The sequence below is a fragment of the Scylla paramamosain genome, chromosome 2 (assembly GCF_035594125.1).
Source record: "Scylla paramamosain isolate STU-SP2022 chromosome 2, ASM3559412v1, whole genome shotgun sequence".
NCBI classification, from domain to species: Eukaryota; Metazoa; Arthropoda; class Malacostraca; order Decapoda; family Portunidae; genus Scylla; species Scylla paramamosain.
Window position 1 is genome coordinate 19293391 of NC_087152.1, and position 18603 is coordinate 19311993.

The 18603-nt window shown below is 37.0% G+C and overlaps 1 protein-coding gene across 3 annotated transcripts in view; it reads left to right on the top strand.

Moving 5' to 3' along the window:
- LOC135111607 (piggyBac transposable element-derived protein 3-like) overlaps positions 1 to 18603 on the top strand; it is a 61665-nt gene that overhangs the window by 14388 nt on the left and 28674 nt on the right. For all 3 annotated transcript variants that reach the window (XM_064025129.1, XM_064025103.1, XM_064025111.1), the window contains 2 exons: positions 13196 to 13312; positions 13816 to 13942. In XM_064025129.1, the coding sequence (XP_063881199.1) occupies positions 13196 to 13312; positions 13816 to 13942 (244 nt within the window). The remainder of the gene's footprint in view (positions 1 to 13195; positions 13313 to 13815; positions 13943 to 18603) is intronic.

Below are 18603 nucleotides of genomic sequence, written 5' to 3' on the forward strand. Positions count from 1 at the left end.
CGCATCGAACGGTTGAAATATGGAATAACTTAAAAGAAGAGGTAGTTGCGGCAAAGAGTGTGCACATGTTTAAAGAGAAATTGGACAAATTCGGGTATGGAGACATACTAGATACTAGGAAGGCGATGGGACCAGACGAACTAAATACACACACACACACACACACACACACACACACACACACACACACACACACACACACACACACACACACACACAGGTAAATACAACTAGGTAAAAATAGACACAGGAAGATGTATCAAGATTGAAAGTTGAAGGAAAAATCTATGAAGATGCACAGGACATGGCAGAGGTTATGAACAATAGTTTCAGATCAGTATTTACTGTGGAAATGGAGTTTCATGCTGGATAAGTTTTGATGCTGGATAAGTTTGTGATGAATATATTAAGTACAGTTCCAGTTAGTTATGAAGAAATATTTAAGATGATGGAAGAACTTAAAGTAAATAAAGCAATTGGTCCAGATGGAGTATCAGACTGGATATTGAAGGAATGTAGAGAACAACTAGCTGATAAAATTCACAGTCTATTGGTAACATCACTACCACAGGGAAGAGTACCAAAAGATTGGAAGAGAGCAAATATTACACCAATATACAAAGGAGGAAATGAGGAAAATCCACTAAATTATAGACCAGTGTCTTGACTAGTGTTATAGGAAAATTATATGAGAGAACAATAAAGGAAATATGGATGGAACACTTGGAAAGAGATAAAGTTTTGGTAAATTGACAATTTGGATTTAGGAGGGGAAGATTATGCTCCATGAACTTATTGTCCTTTTATTCAAGGGTAGTCGATATTGTGCAGGAGAGAGATGGATGGGTGGATGGTATCTGCTTAGACTTGAAGAAGGCAATTGACAAAGTACCACACCGAAGATTGCTATTGAAGATAAAAAATTATGAAAAAATTTCTTTAAAATTAAAAGACTACTGGAAGAGCTAGATACTAGGAAGGCGATGGGACCAGACGAAGTAAATGGATGGATATTGAAAGAATGTAGAGAGGAATTGGAAGAACCAATATGGGAGATAATTAACAGTTCTTTGAAGGAGGGAAAAGTACCAAAAGGAATGGAAGAGAGCAAATATAGTTCTGTTATACAAAGGAGGTAATAAAATGGAACCACTGAATTACAGACCAGTCTCACTCACGAGTATTGTAAGTAAACTCTGTGAAATAGTAATTAAAAACAGATGGGTGCAATATCTTGAACAAGAAAATATAATAACAGAAAAACAATTCGGTTTCAGGAAAGAGAGATCTTGCGTAACAAACTTACTGAACTTTTATACAAGAGTAATAGATAAACTACAAGAGAGAGATGGTTGGGTTGATGCAGTCTATTTAGATCTGAAAAAAGCTTTTGATACAGTTCCACATAAAAGTCTTATATGGAAACTGGAACATCGAGGAGGGCTAAAAGGAAAAATACTTAAGTGGATGAAGGATTATCTCCAAGGTAGGGAAATGAGTACAGTAATCAGAGATAATAAATCAAGTTGGTGCGAAGTAACAAGCGGAGTACCACAAGGGTCTGTGTTGGCACCTATAATGTTTCAGGTCTATATAAATGATATGACGGTGGGTTTAAATAGCTACATTAACATGTTTGCAGATGATGCAAAATTGATGAAAGTAGTAAAGAACCAAGAGGATTGTGAGGAACTACAGAGGGATATTGATAGAATTTATGAATGGAGTAAACGATGGATATTAGAATTTAATATAAAGAAGTGCCATGTAATGGAGATGGGAAGAAGTAAAAGGAGACCTTCATGGGAGTATAAGATTGGAGGAATCACAATACCAAAGAGCAAAGAAGAAAAAGAGTTGGGAGTAATAATTCAAGACACGCTATCACCAGAAAAACACATCAATGGAATATTTGGCTCTACATATAATTTGCTAGCAAATATCAGGGTGGCATTTAATTACCTAGACAAAGAAATGATGAAGAAAATTATAACACACATGATACGCCCCAAACTGGAATACGCAGCAGTGGTATGGTCTCCACACAAGAAGAAAGATATAAGGAAATTGGAAAGGATACAAAGAACAGCTACGAAAATGATACCTGAATTGGAAGACCTAAGTTACGAGGAAAGACTGGAAGAAATTGGATTACCAACACTGCAAGAAAGAAGGGAAAGAGGAGACCTGATAACAATGTTCAAATTAGTAAATGGCATGGAGAAGATAGACAGAGATGATCTAGTTGTAAAAGTGGAGGAAGAAGATAGATGTACAAGGGGACATATGAAGAAATTAAAGAAGAGTCATTGTTTGGGAGATATTAAGAAATACAGCTTTCTGCATCGAACGGTTGAAATATGGAATAGGTAACTTAAAAGAAGAGGTGGTTGCGGTAAAGAGTGTACACATGTTTAAAGAGAGATTGGACAAATTTGGGTATGGAGACAGGACTAATTGAGCTTTGGCTCGGACCCTGTACTATACAACTAGGTAAATACTCACACACACACACACACACACACACACACACACACACACACACACACACACACACACACGCACACAGAAGAGTGAATAAATGGAATGAACTCAGTGAAGATGTTGTCAATGCTGTAACTGTCCATTTTTTTTTTTTTTATGTAGGAGGGACACTGGCCAAGGGCAACAAAAATCCAATAAAAAAAATGCCCACTGAAATGCCAGTCTCATAAAAGGGTCTAAAGCGGTAGTCAAAAACTGAAGGATAAGTGTCTTGAAACCTCCCTCTTGAAGGAATTTAAGTCATAGGAAGGTGGAAATACAGAAGCAGGCAGGGAGTTCCAGAGTTTACCAGAGAAAGGGATTTTTTTTTCTTTTTTATGTAGGAAGGACTCTGGCCAAGGGCAACAAAAATCCAATAAAAAATATGCCCAGTGAAATGCCAGTCCCATAAAAGGGTCAAAGCAGTGGTCAGAAATTGATGAATAAGTGTCTTGAAACCTCCCTCTTAAAATAATTCAAGTCATAGGAAGCAGGCAGGGAGTTCCAGAGTTTACCAGAGAAAGGGATGAATGATTGAGAATACTGGTTAACTCTTGCGTTAGAGAGGTGGACAGAATAGGGGTGAGAGAAAGAAGAAAGTCATGTGCAGTGAGGCCGTGGAAGGAGGGGAGGCATGCTGCTAGCAAGATCAGAAGAACAGTTAGCATGAAAATAGCTGTAGAAGACAGCAATGCAGCAATGAGAGAGGCTGAAGACAGTCAGTTAAAGGAAAGGAGTTGATGAGATGAAAAGCTTTTGATTCCACCCTATCTAGAAGAGCAGTATGAGTGGAACCCCCCAGACATGTGAAGCATACTCCATACATGGACGGATAAGGCCCTTGTACAGAGTTAGCAGCTGGTGGGGTGAGAAAAACTGGCAGAGACGTCTCAGAACGCCTAACTTCATAGAAGCTGTTTTAGCTAGAGATGAGATGTGAAGTTTCCAGTTCAGATTATAAGTAAAGGACAGACCGAGGATGTTCATTGTAGAGTAGAAGAGGGGGACAGTTGAGTGTCATTGAAGAAGAGGGGATAGTTGTCTGGAAGGTTGTGTCGAGTTGATAGATGGAGGAATTGAGTTTTTGAGGCATTGAACAATACCAAGTTTGCTCTGGCCCAATCAGAAATTTTATAAAGATCAGAAGTCAAGTATTCTGTGGCTTCCCTGCGTGAAATGTTTACTCCCTGAAGGGTTGGACATCTATGAAAAGATGTGGAAAAGTGCAGGGTGGTATCATCAGCATAGGAGTGGATAGGACATGAAGTTTGGTTTAGAAGATCATTAATGAATAATAAGAAGAGAGTGGGTGACAGGACAGAACCCTGAGGAACACCACTGTTAATAGATTTAGGAGAAGAACAGTGACCGTCTACCACAGCAGCAATAGAACGGTCAGAAAGGAAACTTGAGATGAAGTTACAGAGAGAAGGATAGAAGCTGTAGGAGGGTAGTTTGGAAATCAAAGCTTTGTGCCAGACTCTATCAAAAGCTTTTGATATGTCCAAGGCAACAGCAAAAGTTTCACCAAAATCTCTAAAAGAGGATGACCAAGGCTCATTAAGCCAGAAGATCACCAGTAGAGCGGCCTTGACGGAACCCATACTGACGATCAGATAGAAGGTTGTGAAGTGATAGATGTTTAAGAATCTTCCTGTTGAGGATAGATTAAAGAAACTTTAGATAGGCAGGAAATTAAAGCAATAGGATGGTAGTTTGAGGGATTAGAACGGTCACCCTTTTTAGGAACATTCTGAATGTAGGCAAACTTCCAGCTAGAAGGAAAGGTAGATGTTGACAGACAGAGCTGAAAGAGTTTGACTAGGCAAGGTGCAAGCACGGAGGCACAGTTTTGGAGAACAATAGGAGGGACCCCATCAGGTCCATAAACCTTCTGAGGGTTTAGGCCAGCAAGTGCATGGAAAACATCATTGCAAAGAATTTTAATAGGTAGCATGAAGTAGTCAGAGAGTTTAGGAGAGGGAGGAACAAGCCCAGAATCGTCCAAGGTAGAGTTTTTAGCAAAGGTTTGATTGAAGAGTTCAGCTTTAGAAATAGATGTGATAGCAGTGGTGCCATCTGGTTGAAATAAAGGAGGGAAAGAAGAAGAAGCAAAGTTATTGGAGATATTTTTGGCTAGATGCCAGAAGTCACGAGGGGAGTTAGATCTTGACAGGTTTTGACACTTTCTGTTAATGAAGGAGTTTTTGGCTAGTTGGAGAACAGACTTGGCATGGTTCCGGGCAGAAATATAAAGTGCATGAAATTCTGGTGATGGAAGGCTTAAGTACCTTTTGTGGGCCACCTCTCTATCATGTATAGCATGAGAACAAGCTGTGTTAAACCAAGGTTTAGAAGGTTTAGGATGAGAAAAAGAGTGAGGAATGTACGCCTCCATGCCAGACACTATCACCTCTGTTATGTGCTCAGCATACAAAGATGGGTCTCTGACAAGGAAGCAGTAGTCATTCCAAGGAAAATCAGCAAAATACCTCCTCAGGTCCTCTAACTAGCAGAGGCAAAACGCCAGAGGCACCTTTGCTTAGGGGGATCCTGAGGAGGGATTGGAGTGATAGGACAAGATACAGATATGAGATTGTGATCGGAGGAGCCCAACAGAGAAGAAAGCATAAGCAGAAGGATTAGAGGTCAGGAAAAGGTCAAGAATGTTGGGCGTATCTCCAAGACGGTCAGGAATATGAGTAGGGTGTTGCACCAATTGCTCAAGGTCGTGGAGGATAGCAAAGTTGAATGCTAGTTCACCAGGATGGTCAGTGAAGGGAGAGGAAAGCCAAAGCTGGTGGTGAACATTGAAGTCTCCAAGAATGGAGATCTCTGCAAAAGGGAAGAAGGTCAGAATGTGCTCAACTTTGGAAGTTAAGTAGTCAAAGAATTTCTTACAGTCAGAGGAGTTAGGTGAGAGGTATACAGCACAGATAAATTTAGTATGAGAGTGACTCTGTAGTCATAGCCAGATGGTGGAAAACTCGGAAGATTCAAGAGCGTGGGCACGAGAGCAGGTTAAGTCATTGGGCACATAAACGCAGCATTCAGCTTTGGATCGAAAATGAGGATAGAGAAAGTAGGAGGGAACAGAAAAGGGGCTACTGTCAGTTGCCTCAGACACCTGAGTTTCAGTGAGGAAAAGAAGATGAGGTTTAGAAGAGGAGAGGTGGTGTTCTACAGATTGTAAATTAGATCTTAGACCATGAGTGTTGCAGAAGTTAATGAAGAAAAAGTTGAGGGGGGTGTCAAGACACTTAGGGTCGTCGACAGAAAGGTAGTCTGACCTGGGGACATTTATGGTCCCCTCCCCAGATGGGGATTCTGAGGCTGGTGTAGGAGTCGCCATGATAATTTTGAAATTTTTGAGTGAAGGGTGTGTGTGTGTTATTAGGTGCTTGTAGTTTTGTGTGGAGGAAGAGAGTTGTCTTTAGAGGGCAGGCTGTGACTGCCCCCTTGTGTTGTGAGAGACAAAGGGAAACATTCAGTGAGGTCACAGCTAGGTTTAATGATAAGTTCACAGCATCCCCTGAACAGTGCTTTAGACCTCACTGGGAGTAATTGTCCACTGCTTCCATGCCTTTAAGACCAAACTGGATAGGTAAAGAGACGGGATTCTACAAGATTACTTCCCTCCCATAAACCACAACTAGGTAAATACAACTAGGTAAGCACACACACACACACACACACACACACACACACACACACACACACACACACACACACACACACACACACACACACACACACACACACACACACACACACACACATGTGATGTGACCAAAACTGGAATATGTCGCAATTGTTTGGTCACCCCATAATAAAAAGGAAATAAGGAAAATAGAAAAGATCCAAAGAGCTGCAACCAAATTGGTACCAAGTTTGAGAGATTTAACCTATGAAAAAAGATCAAGGAGATTGAAGCTTCCATGATTACAAGAGAGAAGAAAAAGAGGGGACCTGATTGCTATATACAGAGCTTTAAAGGGTAAGGATCAAGTTGACAAAGAAGATTTATTTGTGTGGGACTCAAGAGATACAAGGGAACATGGAGTGAAATTGAGGAAAACGGCAAGTAGAAGAAATATCAAGGGATATGGTTTCCCAAATAGAAGCATAGAAATATGGAACAACTTAGATGAAACAGTGGTACAAGCAACATATATTCATGAATTTAAAGTTAAGCTGGATGCTTATAGATATGGAGACAGGACAGCACGAGCATAGCTCTTTTCCTGTAAAACACAACTAGGTAGGTAAATACACACACACACACACACACACACACACACACACACACACACACACACACACACACACACACACACAAAAAAAAAAAAGAATCACCAAAGAAAATTATAAAACAACAAGAAAATGAGAAACAAAACCTCAGACAGAAAGTGGTAAATGTTATTAAAGAAGAGAAAAAGTTAGTGAGAGACACTAGAAAAATATAAACAATTAATTATTATTGGTTTAAAGGAAGAGAAAATAATAAGCAGAATTCGAAGAGAGGAAAAGGAAAAGAACCTGTTGAATAAGTTACTAAAGAAAGTGACGGATGAAGATAGTCAGGTAGTAAAGCAAGTGGAAGAATTCCATAGAACTGGGAAATATGAAGAAGAAAAATGAGACCCATAAGAATAAGGTTTGCAACACAGGTACAAGCAGAAGTAATTAATGGGTCTAGGAGGATGTCTGGAGATGAAGAATATAGGAATGTATGGATAAACAGGGATATGGATGAAACTGAAAGGTTGAAGCAAAGGTTGAAGGTAGTAAATGAGGCTAAACAAAAAAACGAACAATGAATGGAGGAGGAGAAGAAGTTTTTCTGGAGAGTAAGAGGTATGTGAATAAAGAAATGGTTCATCAGATAGTAAGTAAGGTACGTTATACTAATGTAAATGGATTAATGTCAACGAAAATGAAATTAAATGAATTGTTAAACAGAATCACACTGGATGTTGTTGTATTATGTGAGACAAAATGGAAAAATGAATGGGGAATTCCTGACACTGGTGATGATAAATATGATTTATGGATGAAAAATAGAAGTGACCAGGGAGGAGAGGGAATGATCATTCTGACTAAAAATGCATTAAAGTGGAGAAGGTAATAAAAAGTGAAGACAAGTCTGAAATTCTACAAGTGATGATTAGAAGTGGAAATGGAAGGATGATGAATTATGTAGGAGTGTATCTGCCACCTATGACCAATGCTTGGGGAAAAGAAGAGCACGAAGAGATGTTGGTAGATGTGTTAAAAGGTCTTGAAAAGATAGTGATGGAAAGTAGTGATATAGTTGTTGTTGGTGATTTTAATTGTAAGGAGATAAATTAGGAGACATTGACAACTACTGGAAGTGAGAATTCATGGAGTAATAGACTATTAAACTGGGCAGTTGAAAACTTGATGACTCAGTGGGTTGATTGTGATATCAGATTTAATGGAAGTGATAAACCATCAAGACTTGATTTAGTGTTTACCAAGGACATGGAAATTATTGAAACTATACACTATGATACCCCTCTGGGTAAAAGTGATCATGTGTTGATGGAATTTAATTTGAAAAATGAAAGTGTAATCATTAATGGAAATTATAACGTGAAAAGATTTAAATATAGTAAAGCTGGCTTTGAAAAATTAAGAAAGTAGTTTCTTGCTGTGGACTGGAAAGACTTTGAAGACACAGAAGATGTTTGGAAAAAATGTGATGAATTTATAAGGATATACAGTTCTGCTGTGGAGAAATTTGTACCTAGGGGAGGAGCGAGATGTAAAAAGGGTAAAGAATGGTTCAATACAAAATGCAAAGAGGAAAACTGGGAGCAGATGGGAGGAATATGTTGATGTTAGAAACAAGTACATTGAAATAATAAGAATGGAGAGAAGAAATTATGAAAGAGATATAATAAATAAGTGTATAAATGAACCCAAACTATTCTTTAGACATATTAATGGAAAGATGAAGGAGAAGGAAGGCATATCAAGATTGAAAGCTGAAGGAAAAATCTATGAGGATGTGCAGGACATGGTGAAGGTTATGAACAATAGTTTCAGATTGCTATTTACTGTGGAAGGGGAGTTTGATGCTGGAAGGGATAAGTTGGTGATGAATATACTAAGTACAGTCCCGGTCAGTTATGAGAAAATACTTATGATGGAAGAACTTGATATAAATAAAGCAATTGGTCCAGATGGAGTATCAAATTGGGTATTGAAGGAATGTAGAGAACAACTGGCTGATAAAATTCACAGTCTAGTGGTGACATTATTGTTGCAGGGAAGAGTACCAAAAGATTGGAAGAGAGCAAATATTACACCAATATTCAAAGGAGGAAATAAGGAAAACCCACTAAATTATAGACCAGTGTCCTTGACTAGTGTTGTAGGAAAACTGTGTGAAAGAACAAAAAGGAAAGATGGATGGAACACTTGGAAAGAGATAAAGTTTTGGTAAATTGTCAATTTGGATTTAGGAGGGGAAGATTATGCTCCATGAATTTATTGTACTTTTATTCAAGGGTAATCGATATTGTGCAGGAGAGAGATGGATGGGTGGATGGTGTCTACTTAGACTTGAAGAAAGTGTTTGACAAAGTACCACACTGAGGATTGCTATTGAAGATAAAAAATTATGGATAAATTGGAGGAAGACTGCTGGAGTGGATGAAGGATTACCTGGATGATAGAGAGATGAGAATTGTAATACAAAACCAAAATTTATCTTGGCTGAAAGTAACTAGTGGTGTCCCACAGGGGTCATTGTTGGGACTGATAATGTTTGTAATATATGTGAATGACATAAATGAAGAAATAGATAGTTATATGAACTTATTTGTGGATGATGCTTAGTTGATGAAGAGTAGAAAATGTAAATGACTGCAAGATGATTTAAATAAGATAAATAGATGGAGTAAATCTTTGCAAATGGAATTCATTTTAAGTAAATGTAAAGTAATGGCAAGAGTAAGAAAAGAATACAATATCATTATGAGATGGAAGATATGAAGTTAAAGAAGTCAAAAGAGGATTTGGATTTGGGAGTAACACTTACTGAAAATTTGACTCTGGACAGACACATTGATAAAATTACTGGAGAGATGAATTTGTTAAAAAGAGTAAAAATGGCATTCTCATATTTGGATGAAGGAATGATGAAAAAGTTCTTGATTTCCATGATGAGACCAAGATTGGAATATGTGGCAGTGGTGTGGTCTCCTCATGCAAAGAGGAATATTGTAAAATTAGAAAGAGTACAAATAGCAGTCACTTAGATGGTTCCAGGGTTGAACAAGTCAACCTATGAAGAGAGATTAAAAATGTTGGAAATTCCTACTCTTGAAAATAGGAAAGAGAGGAGATTTAATAAACATCTATAGAATGATAAATGGTATGGAAAATGTGAATAAAAATGTTTTATAAATTTAGACACAAAGTACAAGGGGACACACTAAGAAGCTGAAAAAGTTAACTGTAGAAGAGATATCAAGAAATATAGTTTTCCTCATAGAAGTGTGAACAAATGGTATAAACTCATTGAAGATGTTGTCAATGCCATAACTTCCATGCTTTTAAGACCAAACTCGATAAATATAGAGACAGGATACTATGAGATTACTCCTCTCCTGTAAACCACAGCTAGGTAAATACAACTAGGTAAATAAATACATACTTCTTATAAATTGTGAATTTGGTTTTAGAAAAGGGAGACCTTGTCTTACCAATTTGTTGTGTTTTTATTCAAGTGATTTACATAATACAGGAGAGAGATGGTTAAGCAGACTGCATTTACCTAGATTTAAGAAAAGCTTTTGATAAGGTGCCACATAAAAGGCTTCTATGGAAACTGGAGAAGATAGGTGGTGTAAATGAAAGACTGCTGGAATGATGGAAAAAAAAAAAAAAAACAAACAACAAATGGGTACAGTAATGAGAGACCAGACATCAGTGTGGAGCCTGGTATTAAGTGGGGTCCCCCCAAGGGTCAGTGTTAGCATCAATAATGTTCATGGTATATATATAAATGATATGGTGGAGAACATATCCACCTGTGAGTCTTTTCCCTGACGATACAAAACTTATGAGAAAAGTGGAGGAAATTTAAGATTGTGAAGAACTGCAAAGAGATCTAGACAAGGTGCGGGAATGGTGCAACAGATAGCAATTGGAATTTAACTCTGGGAAGTGTAAAAAGATGGAGTTTGGAAAAAGTAACAGGTGTAGTTAGAATTATAAGATGGGGAATGAAACAATTAATAAGACAACAGAAGAAAAAGATCTGGGACTGATGTTTTCAGAGGAATTATAACCAGAAAAACTTACTAATAAGATAACAGGTGAAACTCTTAACCTATTAAGAAATATAAGAGTTGCCTTTTCTTATCTAGATGAAGAAATGATGAGGAAAATAATCATCACAATGATACGTCCAGTATTATAATATGCAGTGGGAATTTGGTCACCACATGAAAAAAAGCACATAAGAAAATTGGAAGGTGTACAGAGAGCAGCAACCTAGATGATACCAGAATTGTAAGATTTCCCATATGAGGGGAGACTAGCTAGGATACAAAGAGGATGAAGTTTGCTAGGGTGCTTTGCCTCAAGGGGTACCCTGTGAAGACCAAGAATCTCTTCAGTGTGTAGGAGTAAGTGACAGAGGAGGAGGTGGACGTAGTGGGAGGCGGCAAGGAGAAGGAGGGGTAAATACAGATACCCTGCCCCAAGGTAGAGTGCTTATGCTGGGTGATAGTCAGGTTAGGCACTTAGATAGTGTTTTGTGCCAGAGATAGCATAGGACAAGGATTTGTTTGCCAGGACCAGGGAGAGGGAAGATAGCAAATACGCTAGACACTTGCTTGGAAAATGATGAGACCAACCTCATTGTTTTTCTCAGGATGGGAGGGAATGACCTTTGTAAGATCAAGAGTGAGGAGTTGTCTAGAAAATTTAGACAGGCAATGGATAAGATTAGGGACAAGGGAGGGATTCCTGTAGTATGTAGTGTCTTGCCAAGGAGGGGAGTTGGAGGGTAAGTGGCTCTCCAAGGATATTACAGTGAATCTCAGGCTTATAAATCATAGTAAAAGTAATGGATGGACATTCTCTGACAACTGGGATTGCTTCTATGGCAAGGACACCTTATATGCCAGAGATGGAGTATTTATCATGCTAGGGTGTTTGGGTTCTGGCCAGAACACTTGAGTGGGAGGTAAACTATACTCCAGTGTTTTTATCATTAGTCAGGAGGCAGGAGGGGCTTGTGAAGATGAAAGCAAGGACAAATTGGTTAAAAAACTAGAAAGGTGAAGGTAAGGAATAGCTTAAGTGTTTGTTACATGAGTGGAAGTATTTTGAATAAAATAGACTTCCAAGGTGTTAAACTGGGTCCTGTAGAGACATGGCAATGCAGCTCATGGGGAATTCCCCTACTCAGCCAATGCCCAAATGTTCTTCCAGGACAAAAACACTATAGGCAAATAGCATAGCTGGGGATGGTAATGAAAAAAAAAATATCATGATAACCAATAAATTGATTACAATAAGCTTATTGGTGATAACTGATAATTGACAACTGCTGGTAAATTTATTGCCCAATAACCAATAACCAATAAACTGAAATCCAAAATTCCAATACTACCAATAATGATACTGATATTTTATATAATAAAAAAAAAGATTTATTTTTGTTTATCTTAGAAAACTTGAAAAATCTTGGAAAAAATTCAAATTCAATGTTTATCCTGTCTCTTCACTAATCAAAAGTACTGTTTTAAATAAAATAACTACATTTGATTTTGAAAGTTTAAACTTCAGCATGCTCATGTTCCAAAAATTAAAATGATCAATTATCGCTAGTTTGGAACCAAAAATATTTGAATGGTACAAAGAACACCAAATATGATTTTATGATTATATGTATGTAGAATAGGTTGCACTCAGATTATGCTGTAAGGTCTCCTTATTATAGGATGAATGTTAATAAGCCAAACTATGACAACTGAAAATATATGAGTCTTGCTATATTCTGTAGATTCATGACAACATCCTCAGTTTGATTAGTATATTTTGGGAACTATTGATAATGTAGGACATTTATTACATTAATTGAAGAATTGGCATAATTCAACCAGGTTTCATCTTGATTTTGTCTCATTAGGAAATTTGCCTGATATGGACTGACTTGTATCTTGTGTTGTTTTACAGTATGTACATTGATGTACATACTTGGCTTATAACCATAATCTGTTCCAAAATTGCCATCAGAAGCAAAAAACATCAGATGGCTAGACTTCATTCTCAAAAAACAAAGAATTCCCCAAGATATTTTTAGTAAAAAATGCTTTGTTACTTGGAAATGCAGTAAAATGCTCATAAACAATGCCATTTACCCACATAGCATAGTGTAGTGTTTACCATTAGCAAATGTACCTGGAATGTCACAAAAAAAAAAAAAAAAGTAAATTTTGTACTCACCCAGGTGACAAGTTGGTTGTAAGGCAAGTTAACATTTGTAAGCAAAACAAAAAATATGAATGTTTTTTAGTCAGATATCACTTTAGTTGTATGTCAAATACATTGTATGCCAATGTACATCTGTGCCTCAGCACATCCAGTATTTGGACTCAGTAGTTTTCCAACTTTATTGCTCACTTAGGCAATGGCTGAAGAGACAAGCATCCCAGGAAAATACTCGACTTGCCCTTCAGAAGCAAACTGAACTAAGGAAACTTCTTGAGGAGGAGGACAAATTACAAGATGAAAATATCTCAAGGTGTAGTATATAGAGAGCTAAATTACCTGTTAATTTTAATGTATTATGACTTTCTAAATTGAGTAGAATCAAGAGCTGTTCATCTCATAAAATCTCTTTCTGAAACTAATTCCTCATTCTTTCATACTCCACTGACTGCAGTGTTAGATATAATGCTGCTTCCCATTTGTTTCCAGTCTATGAATGTCCAAACTTCTCCCATTGAGCTTGTACTGGCTGAGGTTCACTCTTTACACTCATTCTTGTTTTCTCAGGCTTTGCAAAATTTCAACAGGGTCATCACTTCTTTTTCTTCCTTGATTGTAAATAGATTGCCTTTACAAATATTTTGCTCTTTCTGACTTTGAAGTCTGACATGCTTATTGTCATACCAGGAAACATATAGTTCACTCTTTTTCTCTGGAGATGTAGTGTAATTTCTCTAGAGCACCATTTGTTGAAATTATTTTAGTTAGTTTTGACTGGACCAGTCTATAAATTAATAAAGAAAAAATTACTCACAGGTGTGCAGAAGAATATAACCTGAGGATAGAACTCCTAAAAGAAATGGAACGACAGAAAATAGAGATGCAGAGGCTGCAGCACCAGCAACAGGAAGTGGCCCTCATCCATAAGTTAGAGAAGCAGCAGGTGAGTAAGATGAGAAAAGTAAAATTAGTATATACATACAGTGTCCTGTGAGTTAAGGTACATACTTTGGGATGTGGTAGCTCAAGTAAATCTAAGTTGAAAATACTCTGTACACATATGCTGTGTTTTGCCTTATTTTGTGAGAGGTTAACATATAAGTTGTGTGTTGCAGGAGCCACTCGCCTGAGTGGGCCTCTGCCTCCCTCCCTCCCTCTTTGGCTTGTTACATACTCCTGTGGCACCATGTGGCATTAAGTGATAATTTTTTATGTATTCATATCCTTACAGAAAATAATCAGCAAATGACAGATTAGATTTTTGTATTTGTCAGTGAAGAGAATGTACAGATAACACAACAGTACAGTGGTTGTTAAGTGTTACTTTTTTTAAACATACATGGCAACTCACTGCAACTGTCATCTTCTTTGACAGTTGACGTCTTGACACCTAAGTGACAGGTCTCTTCAATCAGCTCATTACCTAAGCATATCTTTTTGCTACAGTGAAAATGCCTTTCACATTCTATAACATTGAGTATTCAGACATGATATTCACGTACGGATTCTGTGATAGAAATGCCTGGGCTGCAGCAGCAGAATACAGATGCAGATATCCAGGCAGAAGACATCCAGACAGCAGTGTATTCTACAGAGTGCATCAGCATCTCTGCGAGAGAGGATGTTTCCCCAGTACGTCTTCAGCTCAAGATGGTATTGTCCAAATGAAAATATGAGGTCCCACCATCAGTACAAGAATACAAATACAAATACATAAATATATAAAGGGACAAGATTAATTGAACATAGCACAATTCGACATCACTTAGAAAGAATATCATATAATCTAGAGGGACATTTAAAGGAGTGGGCTGTTGTGAAGCTGGTGAGTTGCCATGTTTGTTAAAAAAATAGCATTTAACCACTGTATTGCTGTGTTACCTCTACATTTTCTTCATTGACACATATAAAAATTTAACCTGTCAATTGCTAATTGTTTCCTGTAAGGATTTAATTATATAGATTGTAGGCAAAAAAATTATCATTCATGCTGTGCAGTGCTGCCTGAATAAGTAGTGAGCTGAGGAGGGAGGGAGGGAGATAGAGGCCTACCCAGGTGAGTGGCTCCTGCAACACACAATTTACATGTTAAGTTCTCACAAAATAAAGCAAAACACAGCATATGTGTATAGAGTATTTTCTTCTCAGAATTACTTGAACCATCATATCCTGAAGTATGTAGTACTTAACTCCTGGGACACCCTCTATATGTATCTGTTCATCACCCTGAGTCCTCACTCACTCTGGGAATTCTTCCAGTGAGGTGTCCGCAAAATTTATCACTTATGTATAGTATTTTGTTTTAAAATTTAGGTGTGTTCATATTTATTTAGTTCTGTTTCTGTAATTATTGTTTACAGGATATGATCTCAGTTAATTTTTAACTTTTTATTTTTTACTTTGCTTGATAAAGCAAGATTCTGTGCATCACTTACAAAGCCAGGCTCATATTTTATGATCATTGGTTGTAGTGGCATGGGAAGTGGCCTGGCTGTACACTCTTGCCACCACCATATTCCGTGTGTATTGTATCATGTGACTTAAAGAGTGCTGCTAACCTCTCCCTGGGGATATTTTTCTTTTTGGAGAATATCAGCCTGGTATATGTATGTATATAGATATAATATATAGGTAAGTGAATTGCAGGGAGTTCACTGTTGTCCATTCACTTGAACCATGTATCTGGAGCCTAGGCTAGTTTTGTAACAGCTCTGTTGATTGGCTGGCTGCTCTTTCTTGCTCACATGCACTGTCGCTGCCCTCACATGCTGTCATGGTAATTTACATTATTATCTGCCTTAATTCTTCTGTACAAAATAGACCAGTTTGGTTCATACTATTAGACACAACAATGATTGCAGGATTCAAATATGTTTCCCAGATGTCTGTGAGGCAAAAAATAATGATGTTATGATGAGTTGAAGAGAAAGAACAGAAGCAAAATCTTTATATAACTTTTTTTGTTTTATCTCTGTTATTTGCAGTATTTATCAAATGATTTTCTGAATAAACCATCTTACCAAATAGAGAAAAGCCTCCTCTACAGAATACCACAAGCAAATTGTAGATAAAATTAAATATAAGTGAAGCATGGAGCTTTTTATGAAAACATCATACTGCTTCAAATCACATATGGGAAGTCTGCTGGGTATCAATTTATGTGATAGGTTATCTTATCATAATCCGTGGTCATGGGCCCAGAGGAGAGCTGTGTGTGATTGGCTGTCCAGTAATATGCTTGACCAGAAGCCCCTGTAGAGACAGGAAAACCTTTCTTCCTTGTTGATAGACTGTTACTCCTTGCATTTTATCTACAATTTAGGTGTCTGTTTTTTTGGAGATACATAATTATATGACAAGTAAATAAGGTGCAAAATATTCAAATGCTAAGTATAACAATGCATATTAATTGTTTTTTAGTGGGTGTTATGGTGTGAGTGATGTCATGAGATGAACGCTGAAAAGTTGAAAGGTATGAAAAGACATCTACCGGCAAGACTGCAAAGTCAAGCAAAAAAGTTGGTCATCATTTTCCATCAGTGTCTCACAAATCAACATAGATGCATGTCAGACGTCAGTTTCTGAGATATGAGGAGACTGTGAAGGCAGCGGGAGTGTGTGTGTACATATGGTGAAGGCTATCAAACAACAATCCACCAAGCACTTTCCCATCACATTGCTTCCAAAATGTGCCACATCATCTTCTATCTTTGGGAAGACGGATCAGTTTGAAGAGAAAGCAATGAGAAGAGAAATTATACCCTTTTATAATAGATGAGTTGTCTATTTTGGATAATGTACTGAGGAAAGTGAAGGAAGCCCTTTTCAGGTGGCAGGACAACTTTATGGAAATGTTTGAAAGGGAGATTATTAATGGAGTGCCAAGACATTGTGGTAGCGAGAAATAAGTATCTGAGACAAATTGAAAAAAAACGAAAGTGATATCCCATTACTGGAAGTATATTTCAATAAGACATGGATAAATCAAAGAGATGTTGTTGAAAAGTTCTGGACTGACACCAAAGGCAGAGTAGGACTGAAGGTCGTCAGGTGCACTTTATCATTTTATACTCGGGAGGAAGTAATGGTTTTATCCCTTGGGCATTGCTCATGTTTAGATAGAAAAATGGAATAAAAGGGGATTATCATGACACTATGAACCATGAACCGCTTAAAAGATGGTTTGAAGAACAGCTTCTCCCAAAGATTCATGAAAGATCCTTGATAATTATGGATAATGGAAGTTATCACTCAAAAATGATGAACAAGACACCCATATACACTACCAGAAAAGTTAAATAATTGATTGGCTGTCAGAGAACAAAATTGAGTATTGTCCAGCCCTTATGAAATCAGAAGTGATGGAAAGTTTGTAGCTGTCACAAAAAAAAAATAAATAAATAAAGACAAAATTGTATTATTGATGAGATTGCAATTGCCCATGGACAAAATTTTTTTAGTCTACAACCTATGATTGTGAGTTCAGTCCCATAGAGCTAATTTGGGCCAAAAATTAAAGCATTAGTGAAAAAAGAATATTCAATTGAGCACCAAACAATAAAGAAACTAGAAGAAATTACTAGAAATACAATTGAAAAAAAATTACTGAAGATTATTTGAAAAGGTACATAGAACACATGATGAAAATTAAAGAAGATTACAGAGAAAACAATGTAGCAAGGGAACATCTGATAGAAGAACTGGTTATAAAAGCAGATGACTGATGACAGTAATAACAATATATATATATATATATATATATATATATATATATATATATATATATATATATATATATATATATATATATATATATATATATGAATAGTGCTGTGGAATAACACGACAAGTGCTGTTTTTTTAAAATGCCAAAAATCGCTCCTAAAGTTTACCAGTATTAAAACTCATTTATCTCAAGTTTCAACCATATGATTTTTGTGAAAGATGTAGCAAATTAATTCATAGGGTACCAGCTTCTTATAGACACAAAAAATTTTCAGTCATTAAAACTAATTATTAGTTATTAATGTTTAAAGGACATCATGTATGTGAAGAGTTAAAGGAAGTGTTAGTTTTTTTTTTATGTAGAAGGCCATTAGCCAAGGGCAACAAAAATTTTGAATTAAAAAAGGTCCACTTAAATGCCAGTTTCCATAGAGATGTCAGATAAAATGATAAAAAAAAGAGAAAAAAAAACAGAAGGTAAATGTCTTAAAAGAAATTAAGTCATGGGAAGGGGGAAATACAGAAGCAGGCAGAGATCTGTTCCAGTGTTTATCAGAGAAAGGGATGAATGATTGAAAATACTGGTTAACTTTTGCATTTGAGAGGTAGACAGAATAGGATATTGAGAGAAAGAAGAAAGTCTTGTGCAGCAAGGCCACAGGAGGAGGGGAGGCATGCAATTAGCAAGATTAGAAGAGCAGCTAGTATGAAAGTAGTGGTAGAAAATAGCAAGAGATGCAATATAATAAGCTTTTAGACATGGCTGTAGCAGTAATATTTAATTAATGGCTGTAAATACAGCACAAAATAATGATTCACTAGGCTAGTATAATGTGGCAAGGGTAGAAGCAAGACTGAGCTGTGAGTGTGCAGGGAAAT